Consider the following 25,021-nt stretch of genomic DNA (forward strand, 5'->3'; position numbering starts at 1 on the left):
ACCGTAAACCACCACAAGCAGGAGACCCCTCGGAGCCAAACTTCCCCTCGGCCCAGCCCAGACTGACTTACTTGTGGGATTTTTTTGCGTTTGCTCCATCTGGTCCCTTCCCACAGTCGTAGGCCTGGATGGTGAACGTGTAGTCCTTCTGCAGCTCACAGTCAAGCTTTTCCTTAGAGCGTATTATTCCCTCACCAGTGGATTTATCCACTACCACTGCTTCAAAGGGAACATTTTGCCCGTGGATTTTAAATCCACAAATCTCACCTACAGAGTTAAAGACAGGTTAGAACTGGTCAACATGATGATACATTTCTAAAATAAATGACCAAATATTTTGCAGCCAGGGGTTTGTGAGGGTCTGTGGACAAAGCAAGAGCACTGTGCTTTAAAATGGGTGAATTCTGGGAACTTTAGTAAAAAGAAGCAAACGTCTGCCTTCCAAGCAACTTGTTTACTTTGCATCCATTCATGCAGGAGTACAAAAGAGAAAAAGAGAAATGTAGACAGGCATTTCACAGGAGTACTTGAGACAGCTCTAGGGCAAGAGTAGATCTTATGTGAGCATACAGCCAAGGCCACTGGTAATATCTTCTATGCCAAGCTACTGGCAATAGCTGGGCAGCTGGTTCACTTTGACCAGAGCAAGAGGTTAAAATGCACAGTTACAAGTCAAGGGATGAAAAGGCTTCGAGTACAGGTTCAGCACCATAATTACAGAAATTCTGTCAACAGATCAAAGGACAAAGTCTTCCTGTGCAATGTACCTGGCTAAAATCAGGGAATCAAAATAAACTACTGAATGAGAAAGGTAGAAATACCAACTTCTCAGGCATCCATTTCAACAGCTATCTACTAACACAGGCCAAATGTTAGTCAAGGAGGCTCTCAGGAAATGTTTTAGAAGGCTTTCCTTCTAGTCAAACTCTTCACCCTACAAACTTGGAAGACAAGTCCCCAGCACATCATTTTTAAACACATCACAACTCCGGCTGGCACAGCTGGCTGAGCCCAGCACACAACAAAAGCCACTCAATAAACTGTTTGACCACCTACACTGTGTTTTTACCTCTGCAACTTGTTATATTTTGATGGGGATTTTCTTACACCAACAAACCCCACTATTTTGCTATTATAGTTGCAGTGGCTTCTTAGTATCAACAACACACTCCTAACAAAAACATGTCTAGAGGTATTAAAAAAGGGGGTGATTCATATTTTAAACCACTGAAGTCAGTCCTGAAGGGTGTGTGCTGCAGCTAGGTGCTGTAATGCTTCAGCACTTCGACATCACAAAACGTGGGGAAAACTTCAGCTGTCCCAAAGAAGTGATCTACGAGTGAAAATATCAGAAAATGCTAATTTTCCCCAAACAACTTCTTCAGTGTCCACACAATTTACAGTAACCCCAAATGGTTCAAATGGATGTCTGATTTACAGATATTTCTAACCAAGGGTTTGGTTACATAACACTTTTTATCAATATATTTTAAAATAGAAAAAAACTGGGAGAATAAATGGGACAAAAGAGCATGACAGGATCTTCTGTTTCAGTGCTGATTCCCCATTTCATAACCAAAGTTAGTAGGTTAATATTCATAAAAGGGATAGAAAGAACCCTTTATCACCTTCTTTGGTGACTGTCACCTCAAAACTCTCTAAAGGGAAAAAAGACAAACCCATGTCAGTAACAGGAAAGGTTGAATGGGAGCAAATAAGGAAAAGGCAAAGATGCACACATTACACAGAAAAGCTTTGGAAAAACTGTATTTTAAAATTCCAGTGGTGATTTGCTGTAACTGTTACAATTTTAGAGCTTTAGTTATGGTAAATATGATTTAATCTTTTAACTCCAGGATTTCCTTTTGAGAATTTTGAAATATTTCATACAATCAAGGCTTTGTTTTCTCCTTTTCTTTTTTTAATAATACCAACTGCTAAACAAGGTATTTTCAAAAGCGTACGTTGATGAATAACTGCCCATAAAGTAGAATTTATCTGAATTTATTTACATTATTCTGTATAAAGTATTGCCATAATTTGTGACTAAAAATGATACACATTAAACTGTAATCTTGATGAACACAAGTTTTAATTTAAGGAATGTGGAGGGGGAGCTATATGTTTTCCTAGCAGTATAGCATAAAACTTGACAAAAAAATGGATGAAACTCTATTGCAACAAAATTTCCTCTTAGGTTTGCACAGCTAAGCAAGTGAGCCACAGAAGAGCAAAATCTGTTTGCTTACAGTGTCATCTCCTCTACAGGACACTTCTTTTCTAGAAATTGCCCCCAGGCAAGCCCTGCCTTGCCCATGGCAGCAGAGCTCCCTTCCCAAGCAAGCTGGGGCTGGTGGCATCAGCACTGCCCCACCCCAACACGGGAAGCTGCCTCCAGGGAGAGGGACCCCAAGGGCTTGATGGATTCTGGGGATTTTTTAAAATAATCGATAGAGATTCTGCAAGATCCTTTTCAAAGCTCTCCCCATATTCATGCTTTAAATTAAAAATTCCTAACCCCCACAAAATACTACTTGCATCCCAGAATAGCAAGAGGGAAATAAAGGACTGTGGCTGAGAAGTGGTTTTCTCTAGGGGTGGGGGAAGAGGGACTGAAGCCCTGTTATAGGCACATCAAAAAATCAAGGGAAACACTTCAAACATCTGGCTACGAGACCCTCTGCTGCACATTCAGCTGTGTGAAGGCATCCAGATATAGTAGAGCCTGTTTCAAATGTAATAGAAATTCAGTTCCTTTATGCACAGTAAAGGGGAATCCCAGCTTGAGAGCTTCAGCCATCAGACTGGTTTTAGGCACAAACAATAAATGTACAATAAAAAATGTAACTGTCCTTTATTTTTATTTTTTCAGCAAAACCACTTAGGCTCAAATTCCAACGTGATTCAATTTGTAAAAGAAAAGAGTCACTGAGGAACAAGAATGGTCACTGTCTTCTCAAGCAGATCTATAACAGTGATGGTGCAGAAGACTGATTCCATCCTGTCCCTATGTGCCAGGCAGTTTGACAAGGCATGACTATATCCACCCTGTTTCCAAAAGTGTGTCATTTCGGATTTAAAACCATACAAATAACCCGAGAAATAAGCATCTACATAACCCTGCTTATTTTTGCAAACCCGAATTTTAGGATCCTACCCACAAGCACGGAGTGAGCAAAGCAATAAATGTTACTTTTACTGGCCCCACAGTTCATGTACTACAAAGCATCTAAATGAACTAGTTTCGAGATGTTTTGACACGCTCGAAATTGAAATAAAGCAAGAAAGCTCTACTTAAAGTATTTTAAATCTGCAGACAGTTCAGAAGTTTCACAGCTCAGCTAGAGGGCACAATTAATTAAAATATCCAGCCTTTTGAAGCATGAATAAATTTGATTTATAAGTAGGAGTAGAGCAGTAAGGGCTGAAGCAGCCATTTAATCCTGAGCAGTGCTTTGTTTTGCTGTGAAAGCACATCACTGGCCCCGTGGGCTCCTCACACGGAACCCCCCAGACGTGCTGGGCACCAGCAGGATCTGTGCCAGGACGTGAGCACAGCTCCAGCAGAGCTGGGAACAGGCAGCACTCACCCACCCGGGGCTCCTCAAGGACAGGCTGCAGGACTGCTCCATTTGATGGCCCACAAACACTTCCACAGAGCCCCACGGCACCGTCCTTCAACATTTATGCAATTCAAACCCTACAGTCTCATACTGAGAATTTCTTTACAACATTCAGGTGCCATACTCAAAACTTAATTTCTTTAAATCCACTGGTCTGCTCCTGCTGTTTAAGAAATGTCCATTTTTGAAAGCCAAAATATATTGTTTATACAAATATATTCTGTTTATATGATTTCCAGTTGATAAAAATGTTCATTTAATGAAAGCAGATCTAAATACAATTTAGATCAACCCAACGGGAAAAGTCTCATTTAAGAAATGCTTTGACATTGGATTTTCCTCTGCAAACACAGCAAAATATTTGACAATACTCTGACAGTACTTTCTTGAAAACATTCCTATCCAAGAAGTATAAAACTGCCATTCTCAGAATCTGTTCAATGCTGCTGAACTACTAGCACCTACATTTAAAGCACTTAAGAACTGCAAGAGGTGATTCATGGTCTCCTCATCCCTGAGAACACAATTCAGGCTTCCCATTCCTCTTCTTAATTAACAGATTTTGTGTGTCCCAACACAAGTGTCTTCATTTGGCAATGAAAGTTTTTTGTCCATAGACAGCAGTTTTATTTCCAGTTAAGATAGCGGAAGAGCCTCTGCCATATGTACCCAATACATGAGGAAGTTTGAATTTCAGAGGTTTAGCATTATCTCTCAACTTCTGAATAGCAAATTTTCCATTATCTTCAACTTCATTGGAGATAATTACAGCCTTATGATAATGCAACAAAACTGTTACTTTAAGCAGTACCTCAAGAAAATTGTGACCAAACTGCCATAAAATTGCAGCACTCAATGCAGTCAGCTGCTGAACCTTTCAAATGGCTCTTAATTTAATTACTCTCCTAGCTCTTCCTCCATAAAGCCAGGCTAAGCAATGCTCCCAAAAATGCCTCATGTCACATCCTTTAGGTACTTCACTAGGATTCTTAACTCTCAAACTTTGCTTAACCAAATAAGCTTCTCCAAATATCCAATTTAAGCTTGTGTTATCCACTAGAAGTAATTTAAATACCTGCAGATGCTTAGTGGTATTCCTCAAATACATCTGTCTAACACAAAATACAAAAAATAACTTTCCATAATACTGCATCCAATTAATGAATACAGTATTCCTAAACAAAAGTTTTCAGAAAAAAATCTATTGCAGAAGTTTATAAGAAAATTGTCAGCCCTGACAATTAGCCCACCCTTGGCAAATATCTTGTGTATAATTTTCTATATTCTTTGCTAGAGGAGAAAAAGCCTTTTCTTCAGCCAGAGGAAGTTGTTCAGGTTCCAAAATACCCTAGACTGTTAAGCAAACTTATCATAGACATGCAATCTTAATTCTACTAATTAGTATTTTCACTTTATTAAGACACAAATTAAAAATGCTAAGGAAACCAAAACTCTCTTCAGAATGGTAAGAAAATCATTGTTTCAGAACTCCCACGCTGAATGCTGTGAAATGTGGAATCTAGAGGATTGAGAAAAAGGATAGACACTACGAAAACAAAAATAAACCACCAGAAAAATTACCATGTACACATGAAATTGAAAGAAGCAAAGTACTTTCTGGTTTGAACACTTGGATACAGCTGCAAACCTGAAATAAAACACTGGTCCATGCACACACATTTCCTAGGATCTAAAAGCCTTGAAATGTTATGCTACTGTTAGGGAAAGCACACTAACACAGAGTATTTGCCCCAGGAAAGCATTTCCACATCTTCAAACAGAAATGCAGATTAATTCTTTACCTGCAAAACGCAGAGGTGCATCTTTGTCCAGGGCTATTAGAGGGGGGTCCAAGAGCACTGTGTTGTCATTTTCTGTAACTATGCCATGATAGGTTGTTTCAATCCATGGCTTATGCTTGTTAACTGAAAGGAAAACGAAATGCAAAGTCAAAACATTTGAAACTGACAGTATCTTTAAAAAATGCTTCATAATACTAATTTCAGTATTTTCCTCTTTTGTAATTCTGAATCAAGGTTTTAATAAACGAAAAGATTTGAGACAAAATCCTGGCTAAGTACGTTCAGGAAATTTGAGTGTCCCTGTAGGCTTTTCAAAAGTAACTCAGAGAATGTAAATTAGTTTCAAACTATGCTGGGATTTAAGATGCCCCTGAAGTGCAATTCAAAGACCTGATAACAGTGATGGGGAGCTGCTGCCATGGTGCCAAGTGTGACACCAGCAAAACCTCAGTCAGCACCACACTAGGGAACACGAAACACCAGGGTTTGTTTACACTCTGCTTCCCCCACCACGGAAAACTTGAGATACAGCCGGTGGACTGTTCTTCAGAACAGGAAGACTTGTTCTCATGTCAGCTTTGTGTCCTTATAGGGGCTTTCACTATCATTAAGAAAACGTGGAAAAAAGGTCAAACTTCATCTCTTTAGTAGTTGTTTCAAGATATTGGGAAACTCCACTAAAAAATGTCACACAAGAGCATCCTTCACCTCTGCACAGAAGAGCCTCAAACTGTTCACCTGAGCCTGTGTCAAGATGACTGACTGGTCTTCGTCTGCTGCAAAGAAATGCAGTCTCTTTCCCTGTCAGCTTCAAAAGGAGTTTTTTCTACTACATCACTAAAGATGCAAGATCAAATCACGTTATCTACTAGGTTGTCAACTACTGTGTGACAAACCAGCAGGAGAGTCCCTTAATTATTAAATATTTGGCTTTATGTTATGATTCCCAGTTCAGGTGGTAGAGCGTGACTGCATGAGTGGCTCCTGGAAGTTTCCTTAATAGCACATGCAATTTTCCCACATGCAGTTCTGGAAAATTGCATGTATCCAGCTGCTTAGAGTCTACTGAAGAACATCTTAAAGGGACTGAAAACTGCCCTTACCAGACAAAACCAAGTAATCTTCAGCAAACGATGCACATAAGAAATGCTTTGCTAGAGGTTACAACAAACCTACCAAAGAGCATTCCATAGGCAACATCACCCAGGTTTTGGTCTGCAGGAGACCAAGAACTTAAAACATATGAAATGCATGCCTGTGCAATTTCAGCAAAATATACACTACAGCTTGAACACTACCACACAGCTGAGTCCTGCTATTTCACCTCTAAAGAATTATATAAGCAGATTGTCAAAACAGGCAGAGATGGAAGGCTAACCCAGACTCTTGGATCCTGCCTCTTCAACAAACTAAAATGGATTTGTGCCATGTGCCATATGCTTACCTAGGGCAATTAAAAAACAGTGATAAAAGGACACTTCAATAAATGGTTAGACCTAGAGAACTCATACAGGAAACCATAACACTCCCAATATGCTTTCATCTGCAATCTTTTACTAGTTAGTAGCAACAGCAGTCAGGATATATAATCTCTTCATCCATAACAATGCAGCAAGAAAGATCTCACAAGGAACTGTTTTAATGCAAACTGTGTTTAATTACTCCATGTGGTTTTACTTAATACGGCAACACTCTCTTTATTGCCTCGGTAGGCTCACACAGGCACACTCCCAGTATGCAGCACGGCCCAGAGGCAGTAAATGCCAAGCACACTGTTCTATTCACCCAGAGGAGCCCGGTGCTGCAGCACCCTCCCAGGAACACGGCGTTTCAGAACAAACCTGCTCCTCTCAGAGCTGCTAGCACTCACTCCTCCCTCGGAGGGAAGGTGCCAGGAACTGCTCAGGTCTGAGGCTCCCATGGAACACCCAGCCACAATTCAAACCTGGTCTCAAGAAAACCGCGTCACCAACACAGCTTTGGCTTCAGGAGTACAAGGAGGTCACAGTTGTATTTTTTTCTGTCAGCACATCCAGGACAGTTATACCCCAACTGAAAATCTGAGTCCTTTCATCCGTTCATCTTCATCCTTGCAAGGATGTGGTATAAAATGCCAGAACAGATCTCTGCCAGAAAAAACCCTCCATCTCCATTCTAATGCTTCTGAATGTGGATTACAAAAATACTTAGGTTTTTTTTAATGTTCTGAGAAATCTTCTCCTAATTTAGCAACCTCCTAAATCCCACTACTGCTGGGTAGGGAGTTCTATAAAACCTTGAAGTACTGTAACCACATATGAACAGAATTTTGAGTATGCTGAGCATCTGCAGAGTCTAGTGAACCTTCAAACAACAGGCCCAGTTGAAAGCAAAGTCATGTCTTTTTATTGTGCTGCAGACAATAAAATCATAAAGCTTAAACCCCTTTGTGTTTTGGAAGGCTAAAACATCACCAGATTTTAAAACATAAAGCTTAAATCCCTTTGTGTGTATGAAGGCTAAACATCACTGGATTTTAAAACACCAAACTTACTGCTGAACATCCAGGAAAGGCCCGTTATCCGTATTTGCGATCTACTGACTTCAGCATAACCACACACTGGAAGGAATTCTCGAGCTAGCATTTGAAATATGAAGTACAGCTCATGAGCAATACATCACTGCTTCCCTTCAATCAAACTGAACTGAGTATTATCGTGATCTCAGCTGCTTAAATAGCATTAAGTGCTGGACTGTGAAGGGGTAGTTTAATTGTCACAGAACTCCTGCAATCTACAGAAGTTGTTCAAAGACAGACTGGTAATTTCAAACCAGCACAGCAGCCTATCCCAAGCTCGACACTAACAAAGTGCCCTGAGCTGTTAATCTCTTGCCATTTAACTGGGATAAACCACACCAGTTTCCTTGAAATACAATATTCACACTATTTGTGAGCGCCTCAGCTGGAATCTGCTGTAAATCCCAACGAGCATTTAATCTAGTCGAGTGGGGGGAGCCGTGCTGGCACAGGCAGCTTGAAGACTTCTGCCTGCCTTTTAGTGGGCACAAAGAAATTCCAAGGCCAGCTAAGCACAGGCATTTCCCGGGTGTCACTCTGAACGGAGACGCTCCTGCAGAGCCCTCCCTGCTGCCCAGCCTGACAGAACACGTCCCACGAGGAGAGCACCAGCCACTCCCAGCTCTGCTCTCGGCAGGTAATTGCTGCTACAGGGGGAGGAACAGCACGTGTGCCTCCAACACCAGGTTTGAAAATACCATCTGCTATTGTCTCCTGAACCAGAACAGACCAGCCTGACTGTTCTGCAGCAAAGGGAATGCTCCTCAAAGCAAGGATGCTTCCTTCCCAAGAGCGATGGCTGATGCTGCAGGACACAATCCAGCACATAACCAGCAGCAACCTTTTCCTGGTGCCTAAAAGAATTAACAAATGTAAATTAACAGGTAGGCAGGGCAGCTGGGTTTAGGGCTAGTATGGAAACTCTGATCACAGGCTATTAAGTCAATCAGATTAATTCAGCTCTGTAATTTGAAAGCAAATACTAAAATTAAATGTACTTAAAGCCCTTTCTGAGGACATCCATTTTCTTCTTACAAGTGGTCAGAAGTTTATTTAACTCAAATGGGTTTGAGCACATACAAATGGCACATACATGACCAAAGATTAAACACACCTCACCCAGAACGGACTGTAGTTGGAACCCTTTTTCTTCTAGTTAACTACTCTAATATAAAATGATTTCTAGACATGTTGCATATTGTTAGAACTGAATCTAGATGATTAATGTAAAAAAAATTCTTAAGAATTAACTGGTTAAACGTATTAAACTCAATAACAAGTACTAGAGTTTGAAAGCTATTTGTTCAATCTGACAGTAACCACAAAATCCTCATTCTGAAAATGTACCTTTGAGACCTCATGAAAAATGCATAGAAAATTCACAAAAAGAGAACTATAGTCTCTGTTAACACAGATGAACTAGTAAAGAGTCCTTTACTTGTCCTGATGGTCTGACAAAAACTGATTACTGTGTATCTTTTGCTTAATTGTCTTCCTCTGGATGCAAGAGATCACAAGGACGCCTTCCAGTGAGACAATAAAAACTTCAACGTGTCTTACCTTGAACAGTAATTTAGTACTGTTCTGATGAAATTTCAAGCCATAGCATTAAAAGAACAAATCTGTGTAGTACCTAACCACAGCCAAGGAGTGAAGAGCTACACAATAAAATATGCCTTCTCCACCCTGAAAGCAAAGCTGAATAAGAGAAGGCGCAGCCTGGCCTGATTACAATGTGTGTTCTGTCCTGCCCAGCCTGCCACTCACAGCTCCTGCCTCCAGTCTCCACGAAAAAAGACCCAGGATTAACTTTGGATATAAGCAACTTGAAATAAACCAGTGATAATGAAAAGATGTATTGTACTTGTTTATTTAACTAGGTCTTCTCAAACCTAGAATTTTATCAAAAGTCATCATCCTACAACCAGGTCCAAACAATGGGATAAAACTGGACACAAGTTCTGCTCCAATGCTGACCTTCTCGATAGCGTGGAACTTACCCACAGTATGAGGTTCCAAGACAAGCTACCATTTCCACTGCTGGGAATCGAAGGCAGCAGCAAAGCACGAGGGAGTGAAGCCAGGAGACTCACCTGGAATATCCAGGAGATGCCCCAGGACACAGATTAAGTAAGGGCAGGACATCCACCATTACCCTCTATGGCTCCTGGCTGAAGGAAAACCCAGTGGCTGAAATTCATCCCACAGTTTCAGATCTCTGTCTTGGATTCTTTGCCACAGTTAAGGAGCACTTTTAACTCCTGCTCTGGAAGCTCAACTGCCATACACTGGAGCACAAGATAACATTTATAACCTATCAGTTGCCCACACTATCAGCCTGTACAATTAACACTAACTCTTCAAAGACCACATTCAAACCAATAGCTGTAGGGATTCAACAGGGTTTTATTAAATTGTATTTTGCCCAGAGAAAAATCATTTGTTTGTCACCACTTACAGAAAGTTTCATGTTTTCCACTGAACCAGTTGTCTAAATCTGATTTTATTTGTACAAAGATACATGGAAGTTTTGCTATAAGCCTGATGAAACTAAGAGACATGCAAATGACTGATTAGAACCTATTTGCAATTTTTACTATCCACAACTGCAACAGAAGAAACATTCAGAGCACCAAAGACCTTAGACAGAGGATATACTGACCAAATTTGAATTTGGATAAAAGCCTGGCAGAGAAAACAAAGATTCCACCACAAAACAGTTTAAATAGGATTAAGAAACAAAGCCTTAATTTCAAGTGAAATTTAAAATGTTTTACACTAAACAGAAGACTGAAATAGAAAACATAAGCCTTTAACTACAAACACTAATTTAATAAATGTTATCTTAAATGTTGTTAATTATAGTGCAAGAGTGGAAACCCCTTTCCTTTTAGCTGTTGTCATATTTACAAACTTTGCTCCTTGAAAGGAAACAGTATTTAGAAATACAGCAAACATCACCCCAGTATAGCTGGCACTTCTGGCTCTACTTGTTGACTCTATTTAAAATCAGAGAAACCCACTGGGAGCAGTAGCTGCAACTTGTTTTCAATCAGATACAAAGCAAGTGAGATGAGACCTAATACTATAAACAAAGGACAGACAGACACTTCTTCAAAGGCACTGAGGTTTCCAATAATCCCTTCTAAAGACTCCTAAGGAGGTTTAGTCCCTACAGGAGCCAATGTGAGTCAATCAGTACAAAACAAATAAATTAGAGCGCAAAACAAGATTTATTTAAGACCAAGGCTTCCGCCTCACTGAACTCTCTCATGCTGAGGCGTCATTTCTGTCTTTGACAGCAAAGATAATGCTACAAGATATGTGGCCCTTGACACCACAAACCATGTTTCAGAGAGACTTCTCCCAATGGAACTAAAGGGAATGAGATAAGGCTCAGAAAAATGGCAGAAGAGTTTTTCTTCAGAAAACTTTAATGACCATAGAATTTTCTTCCTCTCTGCATAACAGTTTCAGAGCCACAAGCCACTCAGCTACCATATACTTGGGCTTCATGGCAGGAAACACTGCTTTACCCAGAATACCAGAATTCTAAATTGTGGGATGGTCACATTATGCAGAGCTGTGGCCTGACCTGGACTTCAACCCTTCTAACTTTCATGGCACACTGAAGCCCATGAGCCCAGCTTCTTTCCTTCTCCTTAAAAAAATCTTTGCAATTATCTGCAACTGGTTATTTTGTGTCTGCAGTAACATTACGACCTCAAACCAAAGATACATTTATTAAGTCTAGAGAAGTTTCTGTTGACAAATTTTCCAGCTACCTCAGCACAGACAGCACAACCTGCAGCCTGGTAACATGGGAGAAGACAACCAGCACAGGAGTATTTAAAATGCAGTGTAAACCATGCTTGCCCAGACCATCTCCATTTCAGTTTCCACAGCAGTGCATTATTTTAAATAACACATACAGAAAAAGAGATTAAAATTGTTTACGTGAACAGATGGCTGTATATAATGCTTTCCCAATCACTATACATTGTAGAGAGGTCTAGTACTAGTTAATTCTCTCATTCTCAGAGGTTTCTTCTCAGTGGCTTCTTACTTTCATAAATACTTGAAGAACAAAAAAGAACAGGCCACATAAATAGCCAAATTGTCTCTACATAATGCTTTAGGGTAGTGTTACATTTCCTTGCCTCTAGAAAGGAGAAAGAAACCTACCTAATCCCCAGCCCTATATTAAAAAGGCTGTTCCTGTGTCAAAGAAACATCTGCAGCAAGACTGTGGTAGTAACAAAGTGGTTTGTGGTTTGGATTTAAGACATTCACAGCACCACATAACTTCCTGAAATAATCACAGATCAGCAAAGTTTCTTCAAGATAGTATTACTTCCATCAATACCCTTCCTAAATGATAGCGAGTTGGAAGGGCCCCAAGACAACAGAGGTTCTACCACTCTGCCTGGTCAGGCCCATGGAAGCAGCAGCCGTGAGCTGCGCTGCCGCCTCCCCCAGGAACTGCTCCATTCCACTCCCGTCCTGCTCTGCTCAGAGACATCCAACTGCTTCACCCACAAACACAGCTGGAATGCACGGCTAGGTACGGCCTCTCCACCGCAACAAGCTTAGAAATATTTGGGCCAGCTTGATCAATTACAAAACAAATTTGATTAGATTAATAGTTTTGCACCAGCTGGACAGGAAAATGCCTCTTTAGAACCCAAAATCACTTTCTGCACCCCTTAAAATAACTACAGGGAAGACGGTAGGTCAGCTAGCTCACACCTGCCTTTTGTGCAAGATCACATCCCCAAAATGCTATTTCCCTTCCTTTCCATCATCAAAAAAAAAAAAAAAAAACACTTTTCACTCCCCTGTTCCAGCGACAGGAAAGGCAGAACTGGCAAGTTCAACTGTACTTGGAAAAAAAAAAAAAAAAACAAACCAAAAAAAAAGAACTAGCAATACAGCACAAAATGGAAAGCTTACCATAAATGCTTCAAAACAAATACCTTTCCTAACAACAAGGAAACAAAACGAGCAGCCCTTGCAGCTTTCCAGGTGTCCTCCAGAGCTTACTTGTCACTAAGTGCATCTCCGCGTAATATTATTACCAGGCCTACCTACAGCAGCCAAAACGCTGCAAGGACTAAGGCAACTGCACATACTGTGTGGGACCAGCCCTCATTCTGTAACTCAGTTATGTGTGATGAAGTTAAACAGATCAGGACCTGCAGTCCAGCAGCTCTGTAGGTCTGACTGAAAACAGGTACTGCCTCCAACAAGCTGCAGAAAATCTGCCTACCACCGCTGTCCTGGGTAATGCTGCCTAAATCTGCCATTTGTTTCCAAGCAGCCTTCTTGGAAAATGGCTTTTGATCTTAATCTTATTCCTAATTTCAAACGATGGAATTCAAAGACACTATGCTTGTGTACTGGTGTGGTAAATACTACATTTAGCAATACCACAAACGCTGGTGAACAGATTGTACTTGAGGGATCTTACACAGGCAAATGATGGCCACTGTCAGAACAGCTGGCACAGGACTTCCTAGACATACTACAGCATCATCTCCTTCTTCCCACACTGGGAAACTGCAGCAAGATGTATCCATAACGAGCTGTTTTTCAGATCAAGAACTCCCCTTCAACGTATTTATAAGCCATTTTACAGCCGTACTTCTAATGTACGCTGCTATTCAACGCTCTTAAATCTCATCATGCGATCAGCTGAATCTTGCAGAAGCAGCATTCCCGATGCCAGGGGTAACCTTCAGGTGAGGAAGCGTCTCCGAGCCTCTCACTGAAGCCTGCCGGGGAGCAGCCCCGCAATGCGTATGATGCTGCTGCTCCTCGGGATCAATCAATAGCCACCAGGCCCGCGCTCACATCGCGAACCCGCACGGTCTGGCCCAGGCGCTGCTCCGGCTCATCCCCGCATGGAGCTTTCCCACGCCAGCCCAACCAGGCCCGGCTGCCAGGGGTTTAATCCCCGCTCTCGCCCCGGCTCTGCCCGGCCCCGCTCCGGCCGGGTCGGCCGCTGGACCCTCCCGGCAACAAGTGCCGCCCCCCGCCCGCCCCGGGCCCCGTTATGTAACAGGCGGGCGGACACAGCGAGCGCCGCCGCCGCGCATCCCCTGCCGGGCCGGGCCGGGCTCTGCCCTCCGCGGCTGGGAGGGCTCGGGGCCGCTGGGCGCAGGTGAGCCGGGAGGACGAGCCGCCATCCCCTCGTCCCCTCTGCAGGTGCAATGGCCGCGGCGGAGCCATCCCGGCCCCAGCTCCATCCTCCCCCCTTCCCCTACCCTCGATGTCCGCCCGCCTCCGCGCTCCCTCCCCTGCGCAGGGCGCCAAGGACACCGTCCCCTCGCCCGCCCGCGGCGCAGCTCGCCAGGCGACCCGGACCGTCGCCCTCGCCAAGGTGCCGCGCAGCCTCCCCCGCCCGCCCCAGCCGCGTTACCTCGAGCGGCCGCGGCCGCTCCGCAGAGCAGCGCGGCGAGCAGCAGGCGGGCGGCGGGGGCCGGCATGGCAGCGCGGAGCGGGGACGGCAGCGCGCAGCCCCGGCTGGCGCCCCCGCTGGTCCGGGCTCCGCTGTGCGGCGGGCGGAGGGCTCGGCTCGGCCCCGCGGAGGAGGAGGAGGAAGAGGAGGAGGGAGGAGAAGCGCTGCGCGGCCCCGCTCCGCTCACCGTCCCTCCCCTCCCTCCCCCGCCCACCCCGCCGGCGGCTCCTAAAATGGCGGCCGGGCCCGCGCCGGGCACCAGGCGGGGGAGGGAGCGAACCAACGGCGCGGGGCGGGGGGCGCCGGGAGAGCCCATTGCGGACCCCCGCGGGCTGCGGCGCGCCCCGCCCCCGGCGCTGAGGGCACTGCGGCAGCGCTGCCATGGTGCTCCCTCACGGGCACTGCTGCTCGCTCACGGGCACTGCCATGGTGCTCCCTCCCGGGCACTGCTGCTCGCTCACGGGCACTGCTGCTCCCTCACGGGCACTGCCATGGTGCTCCCTCACGGGCACTGCTGCTCCCTCACGGGCATCGCCGCTCCCTCACGGGCATCGCCGCTCCCTCACGGGCACCGCCATCGTGCCCGCTCACGGGCACTGCCGCTCCCTCACGGGCATCGCCATGGTGCTCCCTCACGGGCACTGCCGCTCCCTCACGGGCACCGCCATCGTGCCCGCTCACGGGCACTGCCGCTCCCTCACGGGCATCGCCATGGTGCTCCCTCACGGGCACTGCCGCTCCCTCACGGGCACTGCCATGGTCCTCCCTCACGGGCATCGCCGCTCCCTCACGGGCATCCCGCTCCCTCACGGGCACTGCCATGGTGCTCCCTCACGGGCACGGCTGCTCCCTCACGGGCACTGCCATGGTGCTCCCTCACGGGCATCGCCGCGGTGCTCCCTCACGGGCATCGCCGCTCCCTCACGGGCACTGCCATGGTCCCCGCTCACGGGCATCGCCGCTCCCTCACGGGCATCTCCCGCCCGCCGGGCCCGGAGCGCCTCCGCCGCCGCTGCTTCGGGCGCTCTGGGCTTCGTTTGGCTCCTTACCGCGGGCTGAACCGGGCAGGGAGCAGAGGGGCCTCCCCAACGCGTCACACAGCTGAGGGGACCTGCTGCCCCTCCAAAGCCTCACACAGCTCATTTAAATTGGTGCCCGTCCAAAGCCTCACACAGCTGATTTAGTAAATGCTGATTAAGCCCCCAAGTCGTTGGGAAGCGTTAAACCCCGTATGAAGCTATTTAAGAAATAATTAACCCCATATAAAGCTACTTGAATGCTTTCGCCCTAACATTGGCACATCTTTTCAGAAAAAAAGATTAAACCGCTGGGTTTCACCCAACCCAAAGCTGGTGCCAGAGGCAGGCAGGTACAGGGACACACTGGGAATGGGACGCACAGACCCAGTCAGCAGCTGGGATGGAACAAACTGCCAACACCTGGTGCTACAAACATCGGGTACAAACAATCACAGCATCATTTAGGTTGGAAAAGACCTTTATTATCATCAAATCCAACCATTAAGCCAGCACCCCCACCTTGCTGTTTTCCCAGCTCTAGAAGTGCAATCCTGCAGGAATGTGTCCAAACACAAACACACCTTGGTGCATCGCTGAGTCTGCCCTGCAGAGTAACAAACCTTTTTTGTGCAGTGACTTCTATCAAAGCAAAAGATTACTTCTGTTTGGAAAAATTTCCAAGTGCTATCTAAATTAAGAATTTTCATTAAGTTGCACAGAACTTGTCCTATAATAAAGTTCTTTGCTCTACTATCCAAAATTCCAATGAGAAAATATTTCAACAAAGGAAAAAATAATCAATACCGTGATCTGAGTTTTGACAATTAAAATGCAACCAACTTATTTTATAATTGGATCTGACTATTCATGCTTTGTACCTATTAGCCATTTCACTCCCACAGTGAAATAAAAATAAAGTCCAGAATGTTCAGGATCCTAGAGATGTGGTATTTCCTTATTTCCTGTGCAGTTTAAATACCAAGATTGATCTGTGCTGGAAAAGCCTCCTCCTCCCTCCTGAGGCAAGCGCAGGCCTCACTACCCGGTCACCCCACACCCGAGATGGGGGAGAAAGCAAAGGTGAGAAACCAACCTATTGACTGCCCTGGAGAGCCACTCGGGCCTCACGAGGTGACAGAACCTGGGCTGTATGAGCCACTGCATTTGGGTGCCCAAAGGAAAAATGTCCTTCCTCTTCCATGCTCAAAACCAACCTTTTACTCGCTGTTCACTCTGCAGAGCCGAACAGGAACCTGGAGAGCCACACCCTGAGGCTGTGACCATCCCCAGTTCCATCCTGTGCTCTGGAGCTCTCCCTTAGCCAAGTTACTCCACATGTATTCCATGGACTGTAGGGCAGCTGCTCTGTCAAGAGCTAAGACATCTTCCTTTTTTTAAATAAAGCTAAAGCCTCAGTCTAAACCTCCTTGATTTCTCAGCCTGGCTAACATATGCTGGATGGCAGATCATGTCAGAAGAAGCCTGGAGCCCATCTGTTGCCAGAGAGCTGAGTCTTTACATTCTGCCAACGCAGCTTCAGCTGACAGGGTGCTACATGATGTGTTTTTCTTTTGTATGGAGAGTAGGATTGTCCAGCACAGTGTGACTCTCAAACTAGGCTTACTAATGTACTGAGTAAGAACCACCCCATTAGTAAAGATTTGCTAGGCCAGATCTCGTCAGTTGAAAGATAATTGCCCATTGATGAATACACGGCGTAACACACATCCAGTACTCACCCAAATACTGGATTTTGATTAGGAATCTAACTATGGACAGAGCTTTAATGTCAATATAAAGGTATCTGAAGAGGGCTGAATGTCTGGCCAGTCAGCATTCATATACACATTCTCTATTAAACATTTTTTGCAAAATAAGTTATCATTAGGTGTGGCAAAAACACATTTTAAAAGAGCTTTGCATTTCACTTGGGCTGTATCATGCATTTTAACAGGAGAAAGCAGAGCACCATGGACCACAGTGAGAAGGGGACTTCAGTGTTACTATCAGGACTTGTTTAAGTTGTTCTGATTCTGCAGAATTAGGAAGAAGAGACACTTTTAAGAGATGAAATGCTATGTCTGGGTAAACCTTATTTATTACACAATGACACTACCAGCTCAGATGAATTAATCAGCTGAATCAGTCATGCTGAAACTGGGAAATTTCCAGGGAAGGAGAAGGCATTGATGGCATTTCACTTTCTAAGCAAAACTCCTCCGAGTCAAGTTGTGACTAAGGCACTGATTCAGTAAAGCAAACAATTCTTTAGCCTGTATTTTAGGATCAATTCAATGGCTTTGTTTCCTTGAGTGACAGAGGTTTGACCAGGCAGTTGAGAGGCTGATACAGACAGGACAGGCCCTGCACACGAGGTGAGGCAGCCACATGAAATCCTGATCCCTGTCACCACGGATGTTCCACTGGCACTTACTCTGGAAGTGCGGCAAATACAACATCCTCTCATTTTGTTCCACAAAACTCAATTTGATTTCAATCACCCAGTGTGGGACCTGCTGTGCACCAGTCCTGCTTGCTGTTAGGCAAGACCTGTCCTGTTCCTCCTGTCTGCCAGAGGAAACTGCATTTCCCACGCTGACAGAGATCCTCACTCTATCCCAAATGCCACATGCCATTATTTCAGAGAAATTCAGGGAACTAACTTCAGCAACTTCATTTTACCACTTATCTCCCTCCTACTCTCTGACCTGCTTCTCTGGTTCCAAAAAACCATTGATCTTTATTTTGTTGGTAAGCAACAAAACTGGAACAAATGGCTCCTGGCAGAACATGTTTTCTGTTTCAGCTGAAAACCTATCGGCCTGATGTCCTTGAAATGCACAGTGTGACTAATGCCTGGCTTGCAAGGACCCAGGAGGACACATTTATTGTGCTTGTCAGAGTGGAGCTGAGCAGCCAGAACAGGAAAGATAGGGTGATAGGGAGAAATGAATGCATTTGCCTGCTCCTGAAAGGCAGGCGATGCACACTGAATACAGGGAGCAGCAGGACATGCTCGGGTGCATCAACATCAAATCTGGATCTGCTTGTTAGAGCTCAGGATCATAAACGATTTTGAATACATGCAGAATATTCACTGTTACTTCTGGACATTAGACTTGACTCTTGTTTAAAGGAATATGCATAGGGAAAGGGCCCAAACTTCAAATAGTCTAGAACTGCATTGAGAAAATGGTTATCTTTAAATAAAGAGTCTGGAACCAAGTGTGGGCTTGTTTTTCATCTCAGTGCAATTAATGTCTGCATAGTAGTGTGTTTGCAGATGATGATTTCTTTTAATGGGAAGTTAAAACCCAGCTTTATCTCCTCCACCAGTTTATCACAGCTGCCCTGAAACCACTTCTGAGAAGGGACCAATTGCCACAGAGACTATGCAGTAATTAAACTCATGAGAGAGCTGCATGCACACCCAAGCTGAATATTAGATGAGGGCAACAAGAGAGCAGCTTCTGAGAAGCTGTAACAGCACCACTCTAGCTGCTCCCATCCCCACTGGAAAAGGAAATAGGACAATCCTGAAATACTTGGGGCATTTGAATTTTGGTGTTTTCTGGTTCTGACATGGCTGAAGAAGCAGAAAACTATTATGAGGCTAAGAAAAAGATAATTCAGGGTGAATATAAAGGATTAATTCCGCACGAGGTCTATGAAACCCCAGAATACTCTCGTAAAGCAACAGACAGTAGTGGTATCTTTTGGGTCATTCAAAAGAAAACTCCACAACACAATGCCAGAGCAATGCCCCTGCCAGCTGGAAGACAAAACACACATAGGTGACCTGTTAGATAATTTCTAGTTTTGCTGTCCCCAATATACACACTCTGAACACAGGCATAAAACTTGAGTGTTTTTAGATTCGGTAGATTAAGACTTTATTATTATTTTTTTATGCTTTGGAACCTGAATGTATATTTTAGAGGAGAAAAAATTACAGGACTGGTTTTCCCCACACTTGAAAATTTCCAGAACTGCTTTGATCATGTATGAGAATTGATTTAGGGGATGCAAATGAAGGCCTTGGCAATCTGAAGAAGAAAATCTTCTCCCCTGACATTTCTGAATGTTCAGAGAATTCTCAACAAGCCACTGAAGTAGGGGTTCATCAGAGAGACAAAAAGAAAATTCAATAAGCAAAGAAGTACATGAAACCAACCAGCTCCCTCACAAGAAAGCCAGCAGCATTAGCAATCTATCTTGTTCAATTCTTCTTCCTGCTCAGACTTACCTTCTGTAGCAAAATATGCATCCAGAAACATTAAAGCAATAAAGGGGAGATGCAAGTCCTTCCTTACAAAGAGAGACTGAATATTCTGCATCATCATTATAATATTTTACAACTCATTAGCACCTTCCATCCCAGGATCTCCGAGCATTTACAAGCGTTAATTAATGCACCCTCACAATAGTTCTGTGAAGCAAAAGGCAGGTGTCTGGATACTGTGGTGACAGGTGCATTACAATTGAATAAGACAGAATTTCTAGGCTTTCCATTTACATATTTAGGAAAGAAGGGAACAAAGAAGGGAGGGAAAATTAACAAGTGCTGCAATAGCTTGAAATACCTTGAATCAAGATATACTGAAAATACCTTGAAATATCTTGAACAGACTGGCTTTCAAGTCTTTACCTGAAAAGCAATACTTGTTAAGGACCTCAGTAATATTTAGGCTTTATTAACATAACTATTTGCTGAACTATGGGTTTTTTCCCCAGTTCTATCACAGATGCCCCTCTGGGACAGTGTCTTGCCCCTACCCCATTTCTTTGTCTGACAACACAGTCCAGTAACACACCTGGTATAAAAGGGTGGGTGGATAAACCAACTCGTATATTTGCACCAGGTACTGGTGACAATGTTTGAATTTCTCAGCTTACAGATGTTTTGTATTCATTAGGCTCATGGTATTCTGCAAACATCTGGTCACACAATGAGGTTTTCCTCTCTGCCTTCCCCTGCAAGGGAGAAGAGCCATGTGCATGAGTATTCCCCTCCCCGAGAGCCATGTGGGAATGTAAAGGCATTCTCTGAATTCATTACCCGGCCCCACAATATGATTCTGCCTTTGTACGGGCAAGAAAATGGATGTTAATTTATTCCTTATTGCTAATTTGAAAAGGAGCACAAACACAACAGTTCCATTGCAGAGACTTCTACCAAGGGTGTAGTTTAAGTCCAATTATATGCTATTAGTACATTTGCTCTTTATTCCTGTGGCATATTAATTACATGTCTGGTATTCTGATAATTAACACAATTACACTCTTTATTTTCCCCTTTCATAGCCAATATTCTTGCATTTTATTCTGAAAAGTAATTTTCTGTAGGTAAAAGGAGCCAAATCATCACATATTAATAAAATCAAGCAACGGGTTTTCTTATACAGAGAAGTTCCAGCAGTGTTCTTCAGCAAAAAGAAAAGCAGATGCCTCTTGTTGGGCTGTAGCCTATCTCAGAGATTCCAAAATGAACCAAATTACTATCCTCTAGTTGTGTATCCAGCATGACAATCAGCCTGAAGCAGCAGGGCCATAAGAACTGTACTGGCACTGCCACACACAGCTCTTCCAATGCCATCACACGTTCAAAGCCTCCCTGGTACCAAAACCTCTGATCTCCCACTGTCATCTGTGAAACTCAATGCCATTTATCAAAAACAAAAGTGATAGAGGGTCAACCAAGATGATTTACAACTGCACAGGTCATCCACAAGCCAACACTTGGCAGATATTGCAAAGGAATATTAAGGAACAAAACAAAACAAGCACTCTTAGTGCTGTAAAACATCGAGGTGGGTAGATTTTAATTAATTAAGTCCATACAGGCACCTCTAAGATTTGGGGTTTTATCTTCAGGACAAATTATTGTTCCTCTAAAAACAAGTTACTGTTTCTCTGTGGTTTTCTCTAAAAGCAGATCTTGAACCTCCAGTCAGTCTCATCTGCTATGGCTAAAAAAGCCCAACAATGGAAAGAAAGATTGCAGCAGTTTCCTTCTCTGTTTTTTTGGAAAGGAGGAAAAGAAGGAGCATCATTCTGCAACAGTAGAATACTTGGTGGAAGGTTCCTCAGCAGCCTGTCCTCCCAGTCCCGTGTCCAGGTGTCCAGCAGCTCTGGCTGCAGTACAGCTCGTGTGTAGTAAGTGGGGTGTCACCCAAAGAATCGCTGTGCCTGCTCCTTCCCACAGACAGCAGCAGGCACTCCTCACTTCCTGCTCTCTGGTACATGCTTCACCACATTTTACCAATAAGGAAACCCGAGGCTGCAGCCACAATCCCAAGAACAAGTCCCTCTGCACAAACCCCATGATGTTGGTTGGTATCACTGAATCAGTTTCCAGGATCTGCACTGTGGATAATTTTCCCAGAGCCCCCTGAGGCAATGTTTTACCTACATAACCTACCTCTTAGTTTTTAAAAGTCCCTTTTGAAAGTATCTGGCCAGGAGGAAAACCCAGTTTTGGTTTTCTTTTTTTCCTCTCTTTGCCCCCCTGCTCTTTGTCTAAAATGCCAGTGCTCCCAGCTTCTTCCTGGCAGTGCCCTGGCTATTTAAGTTACAGTCTCCTCAGACACGAGTGCAGCTAAATCCTTTGTCATCTCCCATATTTATTTCTGTTCTGACAGATACCAGTGCTGACCCTTCCTGCAGTAAGCCACCGCCCTCCTGGCTGCTCTCTAATTGCAGCTTTGCTAATCATGTTTTGATCGGCAGTGTGATCGCTGCTGCGCACGCCAGAGCGGCCCCGAGAGCGGGCAAGGGCACGCAAAGCCGGCCCGCGCTGCTCGGACAGAGAGCGGGGATCAGGCACCAGCCAGCCCGACCAGCCAGCCCCACGGCCTCCCTGTGGGAGCCCCTGGCACACAGCCTCCCTCCGGGACACATCTGGCTGCCCTCGGCACAGCTGGCTGCTCTCAGATGGGTGAACGCTGGCAGCGAGCCGTCCCGGGTGGGAGGTTGTGTTGAAGCAGTGGGACACGGTTCTGGGAACGTACAGAAAGTGCTGTCGCTATCACTGCCTCAGCCACTGACCCACCACCAGCAGGAAAACAGCAGAATTCCATTCTGTGGCTTTTGAACAGATCTCATGAACACATTAATCCTTAAAAGGGAGACAGCAAAGAGCTGTTTGGTCTTAACAAAGCAGGAAACAAACATCCACTGAGTTAAGGCTCACATACCAGGCAGAACAAACCTCGGTACTCAGCAGGTCCCTCCCCAACCAATCTAATATATGCAAATGAATCAGAGGGATTTAGAATAATTACCCCATCCCAGTGTGCTGCTTTAATGTGTCCATTAGATTGTTAACTCCATGGCTTCCTCTGCTCTGTGAGGGAAGATAAAACATTTCCAGTGATTCACCTTTTGCAAAATTATATGCCCACCTCTTTCATGGGATCTACTTCTGCTGGACCCCACAGGATCTCAAGGACCATCCCACTACTCACACAAACATTCATGAATTTCCACTTCACCTGGACCTTATAACATTGCAGGCTTTCTCTTATTTTCAGTCTGGACAAAGAGCCTCCGAAATGAGACTTTTTACTTTTTCTCCTTCTGCTCTATCCACTGCTGTCTGTCAGAAGTGGATCAGCTGAAGAAGTGGAATGACACACTGTCTTCTGCAAAAGGAAGCAGGGGGAGCTTTAAATCCCATGTTGTGTTAAATGACTGAAGTACAGAGCTTTGTAGTGCATGCTAACAGCACACACTGCTCCCTGTTTACTGCTGCTTCAATGAGACATTGTCCATTGAGTGGAAGTAAAAAGCTTATGAGATGAGACAGGCATATCATCCTGTCTGAAGCCCAGCTTACACAGGCAGCTTCGTGCGGCGTGAGGAAGAGCCTCTGGAAATGACAGGCGTCTCTGGAACATTAAAATACAACCCAGCATAGGTCAAGTATTTATTGACCTGATCTAAAACCCAGTCTGAGTGCCCAGGTTTCACTGGATTGAATGAGGGGTATATGATGACAGCTGAAACTCGAGAGGTTCTGCAGTGACTGAGGAGCCTCAAACTGAGCAAGACGCAGAGGGGCGAGTCTGTCTGCAGCAGAGTAAACAGGATAAACCTCTTCCATTTGTTATAGCCATGATTTATGTACAAGATTATCATATGCCATTCTACGGTCCTAATCCTAGACCTTGAAGTAGCAGCAGAGATTAGAGCCTCTGACTATTTTCTAAAGCAATGTCACTAGTAACCAGTGACACATCTCAGACAGAAAAGATACGAAAAAACAAAAGGGAAAAACACCCTAAATGTCTGTAGAATATACTTTTTTTTTCCTCCACTGAAAGGCACACAAAGCCACATATCACACAGTAGATATGCACAAGAGAATTCAGCACTAGAACATCTTAGTACCCTTTTCCCTCAAGCATCTCTGCTCCCTTTGCTTCCCAGCTCTCATTCTGCCTAACAGCTCCTTAATCACAGTATCTGTCGCACACATAAAATATTATTTAACCTCCAGCACAGAGGAAAATACATTTATAACCCACTGGGTTTTCCCCTTTAATCTCTCTCTTTCTTCCCTTACTGCTTCCCCTCTCTTTTTAGTAGCTCTGAGCAAGAATGGTGCTAATAACCTTCACAAAGACTTATTCAGGTCCAGACAGAAACCAACTCTGCACTCTTGTCAAGACAGGAGACTAAAAAAACAACACACACAACCTCTTCTTTCTACCCAGGTGACAGAACACACTCAAACACATCACAAAAGCAGTGTGGCCGCTCTTGCAAAGATGTCAGTAAGTGTCATTTTAGAATTACAGAACCAATTTAATTGTGACTGAGGCTCAACTCAGCCACAACCCAATCTAGAAGATAGAACGTTATGATCCCTCAGTGATATTTAATAGTACTTGTGTATCAAAAGTATTTTTGAGTCTTTGCTCTGCAGCAGCTTGACACAGCTGAATTTAATGTTCCTTCTGTCAGGGCAGAATTTGAGGTGTTGACTTTCAGCTTTAAGCATGACCAGGTCCAGGATCTGACTATTCCAAAGATCTCGTTCTCTGTGATCCATCTCACCAGTACTTAAGTCAAGGTGCTGTTCCTGAAAAATTCTCTATTTAAACCCCCAAGGACCTTCTCTGCAGAAGGATATGAGCTGGCAATCTTTGTATATGCAGTGGTACCAGGCTAGTCTATTACTTGCTAGAGCAGGTACACTCTGAGCTCTGCTGGTTTTGGTCTCTGCAAAACCCTCGTTGTTACTGGGATGTAGTTTATCTAAACACTTCTCAATTATCCAAGTCTCCCCTCCTCCTTTTGACAATGGCACTGAAAGTGAAAAGATTTAATTTAATTCCGTGCACTGCTCCAATCCTCTGGCATCTAGACTTGGCTACATTTAGAGAGCAGAAAAAAAAAATCAGGTAAAAATGATGATGTAGCTACAACAGCCAGGCTAAGTCCACACGTCCCATATATTTTCAGAAACCTGTGACCTCCAAGGTCAAGGTCAGACTAAAACAAAGGCACTGCTGTACACCCATATGGTGTGAGAGCAGTTAAGCATGTACAGAACC

General features: G+C 44.3%; 1 protein-coding gene across 4 annotated transcripts in view; it reads right to left on the reverse strand.

Moving 5' to 3' along the window:
* CLSTN1 (calsyntenin 1) overlaps positions 1–14,586 on the reverse strand; it is a 30,125-nt gene extending 15,539 nt beyond the window's left edge. For 2 of the 4 annotated variants that reach the window (XM_053963025.1, XM_053963023.1), the window contains exons 1-4: positions 14,404–14,586; positions 5,426–5,548; positions 1,629–1,658; positions 72–267 (exon numbers count right to left, since the gene is read on the reverse strand). In XM_053963025.1, the coding sequence (XP_053819000.1) occupies positions 72–267; positions 1,629–1,658; positions 5,426–5,548; positions 14,404–14,470 (416 nt within the window). In that variant the 5' untranslated portion in view covers positions 14,471–14,586. The remainder of the gene's footprint in view (positions 1–71; positions 268–1,628; positions 1,659–5,425; positions 5,549–14,403) is intronic. The other 2 variants (XM_053963027.1, XM_053963024.1) reach the window with 1 other exon arrangement.
* Positions 14,587–25,021: the final 10,435 nt, after the last annotated feature.

This window comes from Vidua chalybeata, chromosome 22 (genome assembly GCF_026979565.1).
Source record: "Vidua chalybeata isolate OUT-0048 chromosome 22, bVidCha1 merged haplotype, whole genome shotgun sequence".
In the NCBI taxonomy this organism is placed as follows: Eukaryota; Metazoa; Chordata; class Aves; order Passeriformes; family Viduidae; genus Vidua; species Vidua chalybeata.